The sequence below is a fragment of the Petromyzon marinus genome, chromosome 70 (genome assembly GCF_048934315.1).
Source record: "Petromyzon marinus isolate PM22_M1 ecotype Great Lakes invasive population chromosome 70, UKy_Petmar_22M1.pri1.0, whole genome shotgun sequence".
In the NCBI taxonomy this organism is placed as follows: Eukaryota; Metazoa; Chordata; class Hyperoartia; order Petromyzontiformes; family Petromyzontidae; genus Petromyzon; species Petromyzon marinus.
This window is the reverse complement of record NC_133736.1, coordinates 3,469,696-3,486,015: the sequence shown is the minus strand read 5'-3', so window position 1 is coordinate 3,486,015 and position 16,320 is coordinate 3,469,696. Positions and strand designations below refer to the sequence as shown.

General features: G+C 55.9%; 1 protein-coding gene across 3 annotated transcripts in view; it reads left to right on the top strand.

Annotated features, from left to right (window-relative positions):
- LOC116957172 (uncharacterized) overlaps nt 1–16,320 on the top strand; it is a 52,192-nt gene that overhangs the window by 20,897 nt on the left and 14,975 nt on the right. For all 3 annotated transcript variants that reach the window (XM_076055192.1, XM_076055190.1, XM_076055191.1), the window contains exons 4-5: nt 8,387–8,565; nt 11,960–12,045. In XM_076055192.1, the coding sequence (XP_075911307.1) occupies nt 8,387–8,565; nt 11,960–12,045 (265 nt within the window). The remainder of the gene's footprint in view (nt 1–8,386; nt 8,566–11,959; nt 12,046–16,320) is intronic.

Sequence of the window (16,320 nt, the reverse complement as noted above, 5' to 3'; positions counted from 1 at the left end):
AGGTTTGCAGATTTGCTGAGCATTTCTGTGAGGTCCTGGGGGAGGGAAAATCCCTCAGCCAGGAAAACATCATGGCACAAAGTGAGGATGACCCTGCTGAGGCTGCGGTGCCTCAAATATTGGAAGAAGTCACCCCCTGTGAGTGGCTGGCTGAGAGAGGTGCCATCTGTTGAGGAAGTACTGAAGGCGATCCAGAGTCTGAGACCAGGAAAGGCAGCGGGCAGAGATGATCTCCCAAGCGAAATGCTGAGGGAGGGTGGCGTTTGCGCACAGACTGCCCTAGATGACATCATAACAACAGTCTGGACCACTGGACGGGTTCCGCAGGATTGGAAGGATGTCCTGGTGGTCCCCCTTTTTAAGAAGGGGGACCGCAAAGACTGTAACAACTACAGGGGCATCTCACTCCTCAGTGTGCCGGGAAAGGTCCTGGCAAGGATTATTCAACATCGCCTTGCCAGGCACGCTGAGGAGAGGCTAGCGGAGCCCCAATGCGGTTTCAGGAAAGGGCGGTCCTGCACAGATGCCATATTTTCTGTCCGTCTGCTACAGCAGAGGTGTAGGGAATTCCAACAAGACCTACATCTCTGCTTTATTGACCTGGTCAAGGCCTATGATACCATCAGTAGGCCTGGGCTCTTGGTGTTCTTCGTGCTTTTGGAGTACCTCACGATCATTAAGGACCTTCATGATGGTGAGCGAGCCCAGGTAAAACTACGTGGCCGGGAGTCAGAGCCATTCCCTGTACACGTTGCGGTGCGACAGGGATGTCCTCTGGCTCCCACATTATTTAACATCTATTTTGACCACGTAGTTCGTGAAGGCTTCAATAGCTGTACCGGGGGAATCTCCATATGGTACAGATATAATGGGAGGCTGATCGATGCCCGGGTGCAGTCAAGGGATGGCTCCTTATTGCTCAACCACGTTATGTATGCTGATGATTTGGTAATAGCTGCTCATTCAGAGGAGGAGTTGGAGACGCTGCTGCTGAGACTGGAGCGTGCCACTAAGAGGTGGGGCCTTACCATCAGCCCCACCAAAACTAAGCACCTGCCTGGGTATTTTGTACCATCGGACACTCCACCTCCACAACTCCCAATTGGTGATGGGGCAGTTGTGGAGAGAGTGGAGAGTTTCCCATACCTGGGCAGTGTGCTTATGAATGGCTCCAGTTTAACAGCAGAGGTCTCACTCCAAATCAGTCGAGCGGCAATATCTTTTCATCGGTTGCGTAACGCTGTGTGGAAGCTACCTGGTCTGTCGCTCCGCACTAAGCTTCAGGTCTTCTCGGCCACGGTCATTCCCTCCCTTCTCTACGCTTGCGAAACGTGGACCCCCCTAATGGAACATCTTCGCCGGTTAGAAACATTTAGGCTGGCCTGCCTACGATCCATCCTGGGTTTAACCGGACTGGATTGTGTGAGGAGCTCACAAATCCTTGAAAGATCTGGGCAGGGTCCCATCGGTGAGCTCCTCCGGCAGGCAAGGCTGCGATGGCTGGGTCATGTAGCCCGCATGCCCAGCCACCGCATGCCGAAACATCTTTTGTTTGGCCGGATTGAGGGGGCTAAGCGGGCGCGGCACGGGCTAGAGAAGAGATGGAGTGATGTGGTACAGGAGGACGTGGAGCTGGGTGGACTTGCCGATGACTGGTACCAGCGGTGTCAAGATCGGCCTCTGTGGAGGAGGCTCGTGAAGGATGCTACTGGGCAGTCGGAGGCAGTCGCCCTCCAACAACAACGGAGGGCGGAGGAGCGACGCTCAGAACAACGAGCGGAGCGCCGGGTGGCTAAAGCACAGCAGATTGGCACAGTAGGGGGCACAGGTGGTGCATCAGCCAGTCATCTCAGTCAGTCGACCCGTGGCACCTGGGTCTGCCCCTTGGCACCTGGGTCTGCCCCGTGACCTCCTGCCAGCGGGCGTTCGACACTTCACGTGGCCTCATGGTGCACTTAGCCTGGCACAAGCGTCGTGGTGACGTCACCGCCACTTAGTGGCGAAGGGCGGTTGTTGTTGTGTGTGTGCGTGTACGTGTGTGTGTACGTGCGTGTGTGTACGTGCGTGTGTGTACGTGCGTGTGTGTACGTGCGTGTGTGTACGTGTGTGTGCGTGTACGTGTGTGTGCGTGTGTGCGTGTGTGTGTGTGCGTATGTGGTGGGGAGCGGTGGTGTAGCGGTTAGCACTTCGCTGCGCTACAAACCCGGCGAACCGAGTTCGATTCCCGCTCACGGCCAACATCACTGGTGGCGATTATCTGAACCGGTCCTGGGCCTTCCTTAGGTCGACTCAGCCTCAAATGAGTATCCCGGTGCGGTGTGTAGTAAACATCGCCATTGGGGAGACAAAGGCGGCCGGGCGTAGTGCTGGCCACCCACCCCCTGGTGTGCCGTGCCGTGCCAGCCTTCATAGGTGCGCGCTAACAGCACTTGCCCCTATAGTTTGTTAAGGCTATACGGGAGATCTTTGTCTTTGTATTTTTGTGTGCGTGTGTGCTTGTGTGTGTGTGTATATGGGTCTGGCAAAACAACCCCCTACCTCCTCGCGGTGCAGGACGGGCAACTCTGTCGTGGACAGTGCTGTGGGGGGAGGGACAATTCCGATTGGCTCCTCCCCTCGTGGCGTCAGTGACCACCACAGGGGCTAAACGGGGGCTCTGGACGGGTGCGAGGGGCTGGTAACCCCTCCACCTTCAATTAATTACCACTAAACTACGACTAAAATATGTAACTAATAAGCTTGTGCCGGAGGCCCCGGGGAGACACTCATCTATGACGTCTCCTGGCCAAACCCCAATTGGCGGAGCCAGGAGATTGAATCTCTATCCTCGGGGCTCCTCCAGAAACAACGAAAAGCCACTACGGATAGCCTCGTGGATTGTTCGAACGCTCACTGCGGAGGAGAGGCTGCCACTCCTCTGTCGGGAGCTGGACCGGTACCGCCTGGATCTCTGTGGCATTCAGGAGGTCCGGTGGACCGGTTCTGACTCCTGCCACCATGAGGGATGCACAGTCCTCTACTCGGGACAGCAGACTGCCAAATAATAGGGTGTGGCTCTTCTTTTGAACAAAAGAATGAAGGGGCGTGGGAGCGTGGCGGTGAGGTGTGGGAAGCTGTAAGCCCCAGGCTACTTTGGGCTCGCCTTCCCATCAACCGGAGGTGAGGAGTGGTGGTCGTGGTTACTTATGCCCCCACCGAAGACGAACATCCTTGGAGGGATGCGGGCAAAGCCGATGAGTCAGATGCCTTCTATGACCTCCTGTCACAGGTGCTGGCTAAAGTGGCCCCTCGGGATAGAGTTATCTTGTTGGGTGACTTCAATGCCCGAGTTGGTCATGATGCTGGCACCTGGTCTGGAGTGATTGGAGGGCATGGGCCAGATCAGCTCAATAACAACGGTAGGAGGCTGCTAGATTTTTGTGCAGCCCATGGGCTTGTAATTACCAACACGCTGTTCCGGCATCGGCACATCCACACAACATCATCGATGCATGCCGGGTCCAAGCAAGAACATCTGCTGGACTACATAGTGACGGACCAGCGGATGCGAGCCCATGTCCTTGACACCAGGACCTACCGTGGAGCTGATCTGCCCTCTGACCATCGACTAGTCATCTTTAAGATGCCCCTGCCATTCTTCCACTCTGGTGGTGGGTATACACCTAGGACCCCTTTCCAACCTAAAGTGGCCTGGTCTCAGTTATCTGATGTAAGTTGCAAGCGAGAATTTTATCATCGCTTGCAGCTGGGGTTGGCATCGTCCCCCACTCCTCCTGATGTCGAGGGTAAATGGGTGAGGTTTAGGACTGTGACTCATGCAGCTGCAATGGCTGCTTTGGGTACGCGGTCCAGACCTCCCCAGAGACCCTTGCTGACAGAGGAGGTGTTCAGGATGGTTGAGAAAAAGCGACAGGCCCACTGTCATCGGCTACAAAATCCCACGTCAGAGAATGAGGAGGCTTACCGCAGTCTTCGCTTGGAGGTTCGGAGAGCCGTGAGGCGCTGCAAGGATGGGTGGTGGTCGCGGGTTGCTGAGGAGATGGAGTCTGCCTCAGTGGCCCGCGATCACAAATCTCTATTTAACTCCATCAAAAAAGTAACCTGCAGCGCCACACCTATTACCATCATTAGGGGAAAAAACGGTGATCCAATCTACGACGCCCAGGAGCAGGTTTGCAGATTTGCTGAGCGTTTCTGTGAGGTCCTGGGGGAGGGAAAATCCCCCAACCAGGAAAACATCGTGGCACAAAGTGAGGATGACCCTGCTGAGGCTGCGGTGCCTCAAATATTGGAAGAAGTCACCCCCTGTGAGTGGCTGGCTGAAGTGCCATCTGTTGAGGAAGTACTGAAGGCGATCCGGAGTTTTAGACCAGGAAAGGCAGTGGGCAGAGATGATCTCCCAAGCGAAATGCTGAGGGAGGGTGGCGTTTGTGCACAGACTGCCCTACATGACATCATAACAACAGTCTCGACCACTGGACGGGTTCCGCAGGATTGGAAGGATGCCCTGGTGGTCCCCCTCATTAAGAAGGGGGACCGCACAGACTGTAACAACTACAGGGGCATCTCACTCCTCAGTGTGCCGGGAAAGGTCCTGGCAAGGATTATTCAACATCGCCTTGCCAGGCACGCTGAGAAGAGGCTTGCGGAGCCCCAATGCGGTTTCAGGAAAGGGCGGTCCGGTACAGATGCCATATTTTCTGTCCGTCTGCTACAGCAGAGTTGTAGGGAATTCCAGCAAGACCTTCATCTTTGCTTTATTGACCTGGTCAAGGCCTATGATTCCATCAGTAGGCCTGGGCTCTGGGTTGTTCTTCGTGCTTTTGGAGTACCTGACCCTCTGCTCACGATCATTAAGGACCTTCATGATGGTGAGCGGACCCGGTTAAAACTACGTGGCCGGTAGTCAGAGCCATTCCCTGTACACCTTGGGTTGCAACAGGGATGTCCTCTGGCTCCCACATTATTTAACATCTATTTTGACCACGTAGTTCGTGAAGCCTTCAATAGCTGTACCGGGGGAATCTCCATATGGTACAGATATAATGCGAGGCTGATCAATGCCCGGGTGCGGTCAAGGGATGGCTCCCTATTGCTCAACCACGTTTTGTTTGCCGATGATTTGGTAATAGCTGCTCATTCATAGGAGGAGTTGGAGACGATGCTGATGAGACTGGAGCGTGCCACTAAGAGATGGGGCCTTACCATCAGCCCCACCAAAACTAAGCACCTGCCTGGGTATTTTGTGCCATCGGAAACTCCACCCCCACAACTCCCAATCGGTGATGGGGCAGTTGTGGAGAGTGTGGAGAGTTTCCCATACCTGGGTAGTGTGCTTATGATCGGCTCCAGTTTAACAGCATAGGTCTCACTGCGAATCAGTCGAGCGGCAATATCTTTTCATCGGTTGCGTAACTCTGTGTGGAAGCTACCTGGTCTGTCGCTCCGCACTAAGCTTCAGGTCTCCTCGGCCACGGTCATTCCCTCCCTTCTCTACGCTTGCGAAACTTGGACCACCCTAATGGAACATCTTCGTCGGTTAGAAACATTTAGGCTAGCCTGCCTACGATCCATCCTGGGTTTAACCAGGGTGGATTGTGTGAGGAGCTCACAAACCCTTGAAAGATCTGGGCAAGGTCCCATCAGTGAGCTCCTCCAGCAGGGAAGGCTGCGTTGGCTGGGTCATGTAGCCCGCATGCCCAGCCATTGCATGCCGAAACAGCTTTTGTTCGGCGGGATCGAGGGGGCTAAATGGGCGCGGCATGGCCTAGAGAAGAGATGGAGTGATGTGGTACAGGAGGACGTGGAGCTGAGTGGACTTGCCAGTGACCAGTACCAGCGGTGTCAAGATCGGCCTCTGTGGAGGAGGCTCGTGAAGGACGCTACTGGGCAGTTGGAGGCAGTCGCCCTCCAACAACAACGGAGGGCGGAGGAGCGAAGCTCACAACAACGAGCGGAGCGCCGGGTGGCTAAAGCACAGCAGGTTGGCACAGTAGGGGGCACAGGTGGTGCATCAGCCAGTCATCTCAGTCATCTCAGTCAGTCGACCCGTGGCACCTGGGTCTGCCCCGTGACCTCCTGCCCACGGGCATTCGACACTTCACGTGGCCTCAAGGTGCACATGGCCTGGCACAAGCGTCGTGGTGACGTCACCGCCACTTAGTGGCGAATGGCGGTTGTTGTTGTTGTGTATATGGGGAGCGATAGTGTAGCGGTCAGCGCTACCCTGCGCTATGAACCTGGCGACCCGAGTTCGATTCCCGCTCATGGCCAACACCACCGGTGTCTCTGTGGGTCTCTATGACTGTGGGTCTCTGTGGGTCTCTATGAACGTGAGTCTCTGTGGGTCTCTATGAGTATGGGTCTCTTTGGGTCTCTGAGTATGGGTCTCTGTGGGTCTCTGAGTATGGGTCTCTGTGGGTCTCTATGAGTATGGGTCTCTGTGCGTCTCTATGGGTCTCTGGAAACACGCGTTTAGAGTATTCATCTGCTGCTCTAAATGTCCACGTGATGATGATGATGACAGTTTTAGTTTAGACTCGGCCTCAAATGAGTACCTGGCGTGGCGTGTCGTGGACATCGCCCCCCCCCCCCGCCTCACCAGCAGTGCGGACGAGGCCTTCACGTGCAGGCTTCGTGCGTGGCCTGCCCCTCGTGTAGCTACAAGGAGGCCTGGGGCCTACAACGTTGCCTCTCTGTCTCTGTGTGTCTCTCTGTCTGTCTCTCTGTGTGTCTCTCTGTGTGTCTCTGTCTATCTCTCTGTCTCTGTGTGTCTCTGTCTGTCTCTCTGCGTGTCTCTCTGTCTGTCTCTGCGTGTCTCACTGTCTGTCTCTGTGTGTCTCTCTGTCTCTGTGTGTCTCTGTGTGTCTCTGTGTGTCTCTCTGCGTGTCTCTCTGTCTGTCTCTGTGTGTCTCTCTGTGTGTCTCTCTGTCTGTCTCTGTGTGTCTCTCTGTGTGTCTCTCTGTCTGTCTCTGTGTGTGTCTCTGCGTGTCTCTCTGTGTCTGTGTTTCTGTGTGTTGTCCCATCAGGAGTGTGTCTCTGTGTCTCTGTGTCTCTGCGCCTGTTGTCCCACCAGGAGTGTGGACGAGGCCTAGGCGTGCAGGCCTCGTGCCTGCCCTGCCCGTCACGTCGCTACAAGGAGGCCTAGGGCCCACAGCGCTGCCTCTCTGTCTGTCTCTCTGTGTGTCTCTGTGTCTCTGTGTCTGTGTCTCTGTCTTTGTGTGTCTCTGTGTGTCTCTGTCTCTGTGTGTCTCTGTGTCTCTGTGTCTCTGTGTGTCTCTGTTTCTGTGTGTCTCTGTGTGTCTGTGTCTCTGTGTCTCTGTGTGTCTGCGCGTGTTGTGTCCCATCCGGAGTGTGTCTCTGTGTCTCTGCGCCTGTTGTTGTCCCACCAGGAGTGTGGACGAGGCCTAGGCGTGCAGGCCTCGTGCCTGCCCTGCCCGTCACGTCGCTACAAGGAGGCCTGGGGCCCACAGCGCTGTCTCTCTGTCTGTCTCTCTGTGTGTCTCTGTGTCTCTGTGTGTCTGTGTCTCTGTGTGTCTCTGTGTGTCTCTGTGTGTCTGTGTCCCATCAGGAGTGTCTCTGTGTCTCTGCGCGTGTTGTTCCACCAGGAGTGTGGACGAGGCCTAGGCGTGCAGGCCTCGTGCGTGCCCTGCCCGTCACGTCGCTACAAGGAGGCCTGGGGCCCACAGCGCTGCCTCTCTGTCTGTCTCTCTGTGTGTCTCTGTGTCTCTGTGTGTCTGTGTCTCTGTCTTTGTGTGTCTCTGTGTGTCTCTGTCTCTGTCTCTGTGTGTCTCTGTGTCTCTGTGTGTCTCTGTCTCTGTGTGTCTCTGTGTGTCTGTGTCTCTGTGTCTCTGCGTCTCTGCGCGTGTTGTCCCATCAGGAGTGTCTCTGTGTCTCTGTGTGTCTGTGTCTCTGTGTCTCTGCGCCTGTTGTGTTCCACCAGGAGTGTGGACGAGGCCTAGGCGTGCAGGCCTCGTGCGTGCCCTGCCCGTCACGTCGCTACAAGGAGGCCTGGGGCCCACAGCGCTGTCTCTCTGTCTGTCTCTCTGTGTGTCTCTGTGTCTCTGTGTGTCTGTGTCTCTGTCTCTGTGTGTCTCTGTGTGTCTCTGTGTGTCTGTGTCCCATCAGGAGTGTCTCTGTGTCTCTGCGCGTGTTGTTCCACCAGGAGTGTGGACGAGGCCTAGGCGTGCAGGCCTCGTGCCTGCCCTGCCCGTCACGTCGCTACAAGGAGGCCTGGGGCCCACAGCGCTGCCTCTCTGTCTGTCTCTCTGTGTGTCTCTGTGTCTCTGTGTGTCTGTGTCTCTGTCTCTGTGTGTCTCTGTGTGTCTCTGTGTGTCTGTGTCCCATCAGGAGTGTCTCTGTGTCTCTGCGCGTGTTGTTCCACCAGGAGTGTGGACGAGGCCTAGGCGTGCAGGCCTCGTGCTTGCCCTGCCCGTCACGTCGCTACAAGGAGGCCTGGGGCCCACAGCGCTGCCTCCTGTGCCTCGACTGCGCCCTGCTGAACCGCGCGCACGCACACAACTGTACGCACACGCACAACGCCGTGTGTGGAGAATGTGTGCAGGGGTACGTAGCGCACACACACACGCTGACACACACACACAGACACCACACACACAGACACCACACACACAGACACACACACACACAGACACCACACACACAGACACACACACACAGACACCACACACACAGACACCACACACACAGACACCACACACACAGACACACACAGACACCACACACACAGACACCACACACACAGACACACACACACAGACACACACACAGACACAGACACCACACACACAGACACACACACACAGACACACACACACAGACACCACACACACAGACACACACACACACACACACGCTGACACACACACACAGACACCACACACACAGACACACACACAGACACAGACACCACACACACAGACACACACACACAGACACACACACAGACACGCACACAACTGTACGCACACGCACAACGCCGTGTGTGGAGAATGTGTGCAGGGGTATGTAGCGCACACACACACACAACAACAACCGCCATTCGCCACTAAGACTCACACACACGCGCAGACACACAGGCACACAACAACAACAACCGCCATTCGCCACTAAGTGGCGGTGACGTCACCACAACGCTTGTGCCAGGACATGTGCACCCTGAGGCCACGTGAATTGTCGAACGCCCGCTGGCAGGAGGTCACGGGGCAGACCCAGGTGCCCCAGGTCGACTGACTGAGATGACTGGCTGATGCACCACCTGTGCCCCCTACTGTGCCAACCTGCTGTGCTTTAGCCACCCGGCGCTCTGCTCGTTGTTCTGAGCGTCGCTCCTCCGCCCTCCGTTGTTGTTGGAAGGCGACTGCCTCCAACTGCCCAGTAGCGTCCTTCACGAGCCTCCTCCACAGAGGCCGATCTTGACACCGCTGGTACCAGTCATCGGCAAGTCCACTCAGCTCCACGTCCTCCTGTACCACATGACTCCATCTCTTCTTTAGCCCGTGCCGCGCCCACTTAGCCCCCTCAATCCGGCCGAAGAAAAGCTGTTTCGGCATGCGGTGGCTGGGCATGCGGACTACATGACCCAGCCATCGCAGCCTTCCCCGCCGGAGGAGCTCACCGATGGGACCTTGCCCAGATCTTTCAAGGATTTGTGAGCTCCTCACACAATCCAGTCTGGTTAAACCCAGGATGGATCGTAGGCACGCCAGCCTAAATGTTTCTAACCGGCGAAGATGTTCCATTAGGGGGGTCCACGTTACGCAAGCGTAGAGAAGGGAGGGAATGACCGTGGCCGAGAAGACCTGAAGCTTAGTGCGGAGCGACAGACCAGGTAGCTTCCACACAGCGTTACGCAACCGATGAAAAGATATTGCCGCTCGACTGATTCGGAGTGAGACCTCTGCTGTTAAACTGGAGCCAGTCATAAGCACACTGCCCAGGTATGGGAAACTCTCCACACTCTCCACAACTGCCCCATCACCGATTGGGAGTTGTGGGGGTGGAGTGTCCGATGGTACAAAATACCCAGGCCGGTGCTTAGTTTTGGTGGGGCTGATGGTAAGGCCCCACCTCTTAGTGGCACGCTCCAGTCTCAGCAGCAGCGTCTCCAACTCCTCCTCTGACTGCTGATGATTTAGCTATTACCAAATCATCAGCATACATAACGTGGTTGAGCAATAGGGAGCCATCCCTTGACCGCAACCAGGCATCGATCAGCCTCCCATTATATCTGTACCATATGGAGATTCCCCCGGTACAGCTATTGAAGGCTTCACGAACTACGTGGTCAAAATAGATGTTAAATAATGTGGGAGCCAGAGGACATCCCTGTCGCACCCCAAGGTGTACAGGGAATGGCTCTGACTCCCGGCCACGTAGTTTTACCCGGGCCCGCTCACCATCATGAAGGTCCTTAATGATCGTGAGCAGAGGGTCAGGTACTCCAAAAGCACGAAGAACGACCCAGAGCCCAGGCCTACTGATGGCATCATAGGCCTTGACCAGGTCAATAAAGCAGAGATGTAGGTCTTGTTGGAATTCCCTACACCTCTGCTGTAGCAGACGGACAGAAAATATGGCATCTGTGCAGGACCGCCCTTTCCTAAAACCGCATTGGGGCTCCGCAAGCCTCTCCTCAGCGTGCCTGGCAAGGCGATGCTGAATATTCCTTGCCAGGACCTTTCCCGGCACACTGAGGAGTGAGATGCCCCTGTAGTTGTTACAGTCTGTGCGGTCCCCCTTCTTAAAGAGGGGGACCACCAAGGCACACAGACACACACAGACACAGACACACACACACACACAGACACCACACACACAGACACACACACACACACGCTGACACACACACACAGACACCACACACACAGACACACACACAGACACAGACACCACACACACAGACATGCACACAACTGTACGCACACGCACAACGCCGTGTGTGGAGAATGTGTGCAAGGGTACGTAGCGCACACACACACGCTGACACGCAGACACACAGACACACGCAGACCCCACACACGCAGACACTCACACAGAAACAAAGATAAAGATCCCCCGTGTAGCCTCTAACAGGCTGTAGGGGCAAGTGCTGTTAGCGAGTAGCAGCAGCACCTATACACAGACAAAGATCCCCCGTGTAGCCTCTAACAGGCTGTAGGGGCAAGTGCTGTTAGCGAGTAGCAACAGCACCTATACACAGACAAAGATCCCCCGTGTAGCCTCTAACAGGCTGTAGGGGCAAGTGCTGTTAGCGAGCAGCGCCTATGAAGGCTACCGGCGCTGTGGCACACGAGGGGGGTGGGTGGCCAGCAACCACCACGCCCGGCCGCCTTTGTCTCTCCTCCAGTGGCGATGTTTGCTGCACACAGCACCACGTACTCATTTGAGGCTGAGTCGACTTAGGGGAGGCCCGGGACCGGTTCAGGATAATCGTCACCGGTGTTGGCCGTGAGCGGGAATCGAACCCGGGTCGCCAGGTTCGTAGCGCAAGCGTAGCGCTAACCGCTGCACCACCGCTCCCCCAGTGGCGATGTTTACTACACGCACACACACACACACACACGCACGCACACACACGCACACACACACACACACGCACACACGCACACACACGCACACGAGCACACACGCACACACGCACACACGCACACACACACACGCACACACGCACACACATGCACACGAGCACACACGCACACACGCACACACGCACACACGCACACACACACACGCACACACGCACACACACACACGCACACACGCACACACACACACGCACACACGCACACGCACACACGCACACACACACACGCACACACACACACACACACACGAGCACACACACACGCACACACACACACAAGAGCACGCGCACGCACGCACGCACGCACACACACACGGATTGTTGTTGTTGATTGTTGTTGTTGTCTTCGTTAAGGTTTTATCGGAAGACCCGGCTGGGCGGATTCCAGGACTCGGAGTGCGTGTCCTGTGCCAGCTCCCCGCCTGCAGACCGCACGCAGTGTGAGACATCATCATCCTCATCAGTGTCATCATCATTATCATCATCAGTGTCATCATCATTATCATCATCAGTGTCATCATCATTATCATCATCAGTGTCATCATCATCATCATCAGCAGTGTCATCATCATCAGCAGCAGTGTCATCATCATCAGCAGTGTCATCATCGTCAGCAGTGTCATCCTCATCATCATCATCAGCAGTGTCATCATCATCATCAGCAGTGTCATCATCATCATCAGCAGTGTCATCATCGTCAGCAGTGTCATCCTCATCATCATCATCAGCAGTGTCATCATCAGCAGCAGTGTCATCATCATCATCATCAGCAGTGTCATCATCATCAGCAGTGTCATCCTCATCATCATCATCAGCAGTGTCATCATCATCATCAGCAGTGTCATCATCATCAGCAGTGTCATCATCATCAGCAGTGTCATCATCAGTGTCATCATCATCATCAGTGTCATCATCATCAGTGTCATCATCATCAGCAGTGTCATCCTCATCATCAGCAGTGTCATCATCAGCAGTGTCATTGTCAGCAGTGTCATCATCATCTGCAGTGTCATCATCATCAGTGTCATCATCATCATCAGTGTCATCATCATCATCAGCAGTGTCATCATCCTCATCAGCAGTGTCATCATCATCAGCAGTGTCATCATCCTCATCAGCAGTGTCATCATCATCAGCAGTGTCATCATCATCATCAGTGTCATCATCATCAGCAGTGTCATCATCATCATCTGCAGTGTCATCATCATCTGCAGTGTCATCATCAGCAGTGTCATCATCATCATCATCAGTGTCATCATCATCATCTGCAGTGTCATCATCATCTGCAGTGTCATCATCATCAGTGTCATCATCATCAGTGTCATCATCATCAGTGTCATCATCATCATCTGCAGTGTCATCATCATCTGCAGTGTCATCATCATCAGTGTCATCATCATCAGTGTCATCATCATCAGTGTCATCATCATCATCAGCAGTGTCATCATCATCATCAGTGTCATCATCATCAGTGTCATCATCATCAGTGTCATCATCATCTGCAGTGTCATCATCATCATCATCAGTGTCATCATCCCCACCGTGTCTCCCCCTCCCCCCCCCAGGCGGACAGCGTGGCTCTCTCACCGTGTCTCCGTGGTGCGTGTCTCTCTCACCGTGTCTCTCTCACCGTGTCTCCGTGGTGCGTGTCTCTCTCACCGTGCCTCTCTCACCGTGTCTCTCTCACCGTGTCTCCGTGGTGCGTGTCTCTCTCACCGTGCCTCTCTCACCGTGTCTCTCTCACCGTGCCTCTCTCACCGTGTCTCTCTCACCGTGTCTCTCTCACCGTGTCTCTCTCACCGTGTCTCTCTCACTGTGTCTCTCTCACCGTGTCTCTCTCACCGTGTCTCTCTCACCGTGCCTCTCTCACCGTGTCTCTCTCACCGTGTCTCTCTCACCGTGTCTCTCTCACCGTGTCTCTCTCACTGTGTCTCTCTCACTGTGTCTCTCTCACCGTGTCTCTCTCACCGTGTCTCTCTCACCGTGTCTCTCTCACCGTGTCTCTCTCACCGTGTCTCTCTCACCGTGTCTCTCTCACCGTGTCTCTCTCACCGTGTCTCTCTCACCGTGTCTCCCTCACCGTGTCTCTCTCACCGTGTCTCTCTCACCGTGTCTCTCTCACCGTGTCTCCCTCACCGTGTCTCCCTCACCGTGTCTCTCTCACCGTGTCTCCCTCACCGTGTCTCTCTCACCGTGTCTCTCTCACCGTGTCTCTCTCACCGTGTCTCTCTCACCGTGTCTCTCTCACCGTGTCTCCCCCCCCTCCCCCTCCCAGGCGGACAGCGTGTCTCCGTGGTGCGTGTCTCTCTCACCGTGTCTCTCTCACCGTGTCTCTGTGGTGCGTGTCTCTCTCACCGTGTCTCTCTCACCATGTCTCCATGGTGCGTGTCTCTCTCACCGTGTCTCTCTCACCGTGTCTCCCTCACCGTGTCTCTCTCTCACCGTGTCTCTCTCACCGTGTCTCCGTGGTGCGTGTCTCTCTCACCGTGTCTCTCTCACCGTGTCTCTCTCACCGTGTCTCTCTCACCGTGTCTCTCTCACCGTGTCTCCGTGGTGCGTGTCTCTCTCACCGTGTCTCCCCCACCGTGTCTCTCTCACCGTGTCTCTCTCACCGTGTCTCTCTCACCGTGTCTCTCTCACCGTGTCTCTCTCACCGTGTCTCCGTGGTGCGTGTCTCTCTCACCGTGTCTCTCTCACCGTGTCTCTCACCGTGTCTCTCTCACCGTGTCTCCGTGGTGCGTGTCTCTCTCACCGTGTCTCTCTCACCGTGTCTCCGTGGTGCGTGTCTCTCTCACCGTGTCTCTCTCACCGTGTCTCTCTCACCGTGTCTCTCTCACCGTGTCTCTCTCACCGTGTCTCTCTCACCGTGTCTCTCTCACCGTGTCTCTCTCACCGTGTCTCTCTCACCGTGTCTCTCTCACTGTGTCTCCGTGGTGCGTGTCTCTCTCACCGTGTCTCTCTCACCGTGTCTCCTCCCCCAGGCGGACAGCGTGTTTCCGTGGTGCGTGTCTCCGTGGTGCGTGTCTCTCTCACCGTGTCTCTCTCACCGTGTCTCTCTCACCGTGTCTCTCTCACCGTGTCTCCCCCCCCTCCCCCTCCCAGGCGGACAGCGTGTCTCCGTGGTGCGTGTCTCTCTCACCGTGTCTCTCTCACCGTGTCTCCGTGGTGCGTGTCTCTCTCACCGTGTCTCTCTCACCGTGTCTCCCTCACCGTGTCTCTCTCACCATGTCTCCCTCACCGTGTCTCTCTCACCGTGTCTCTCTCACCGTGTCTCTCTCACCGTGTCTCTCTCACCGTGTCTCTCTCACCGTGTCTCCGTGGTGCGTGTCTCTCTCACCGTGTCTCTCTCACCGTGTCTCTCTCACCGTGTCTCTCTCACCGTGTCTCTCTCACCGTGTCTCCGTGGTGCGTGTCTCTCTCACCGTGTCTCTCTCACCGTGTCTCTCTCACCGTGTCTCTCTCACCGTGTCTCTCTCACCGTGTCTCCGTGGTGCGTGTCTCTCTCACCGTGTCTCTCTCACCGTGTCTCTCTCACCGTGTCTCTCTCACCGTGTCTCTCTCACCGTGTCTCTCTCACCGTGTCTCTCTCACCGTGTCTCCGTGGTGCGTGTCTCTCTCACCGTGTCTCCCCCACCGTGTCTCTCTCACCGTGTCTCCTCCCCCAGGCGGACAGCGTGTTTCCGTGGTGCGTGTCTCCGTGGTGCGTGTCTCTCTCACCGTGTCTCTCTCACCGTGTCTCTCTCACCGTGTCTCTCTCACCGTGTCTCTCTCACCGTGTCTCTCTCACCGTGTCTCTCTCACCGTGTCTCTCTCACCGTGTCTCTCTCACCGTGTCTCCGTGGTGCGTGTCTCTCTCACCGTGTCTCTCTCACCGTGTCTCCTCCCCCAGGCGGACAGTGTGTTTCCGTGGTGCGTGTCTCCGTGGTGCGTGTCTCTCTCACCGTGTCTCTCTCACCGTGTCTCTCTCACCGTGTCTCTCTCACCGTGTCTCTCTCACCGTGTCTCTCACCGTGTCTCTCTCACCGTATCTCTCTCACCGTGTCTCCCCCCCCTCCCCTTCCCAGGCGGACAGCGTGTCTCCGTGGTGCGTGTCTCTCTCACCGTGTCTCTCTCACCGTGTCTCCGTGGTGCGTGTCTCTCTCACCGTGTCTCTCTCACCGTGTCTCTCTCACCGTGTCTCTCTCACCGTGTCTCCCTCACCGTGTCTCTCTCACCGTGTCTCTCTCACCATGTCTCTCTCACCGTGTCTCTCTCACCGTGTCTCTCTCACCGTGTCTCCGTGGTGCGTGTCTCTCTCACCGTGTCTCTCTCACCGTGTCTCTCTCACCGTGTCTCTCTCACCGTGTCTCTCTCACCGTGTCTCCGTGGTGCGTGTCTCTCTCACCGTGTCTCTCTCACCGTGTCTCTCTCACCGTGTCTCTCTCACCGTGTCTCTCTCACCGTGTCTCCGTGGTGCGTGTCTCTCTCACCGTGTCTCTCTCACCGTGTCTCTCTCACCGTGTCTCTCTCACCGTGTCTCTCTTACCCTGTCTCCGTGGTGCGTGTCTCTCTCACCATGTCTCTCTCACCGTGTCTCCGTGGTGCGTGTCTCTCTCACCGTGTCTCTCTCACCGTGTCTCTCTCACCGTGTCTCTCTCACCGTGTCTCCGTGGTGCGTGTCTCTCTCACCGTGTCTCTCTCACCGTGTCTCTCTCACCGTGTCTCTCTCACCGTGT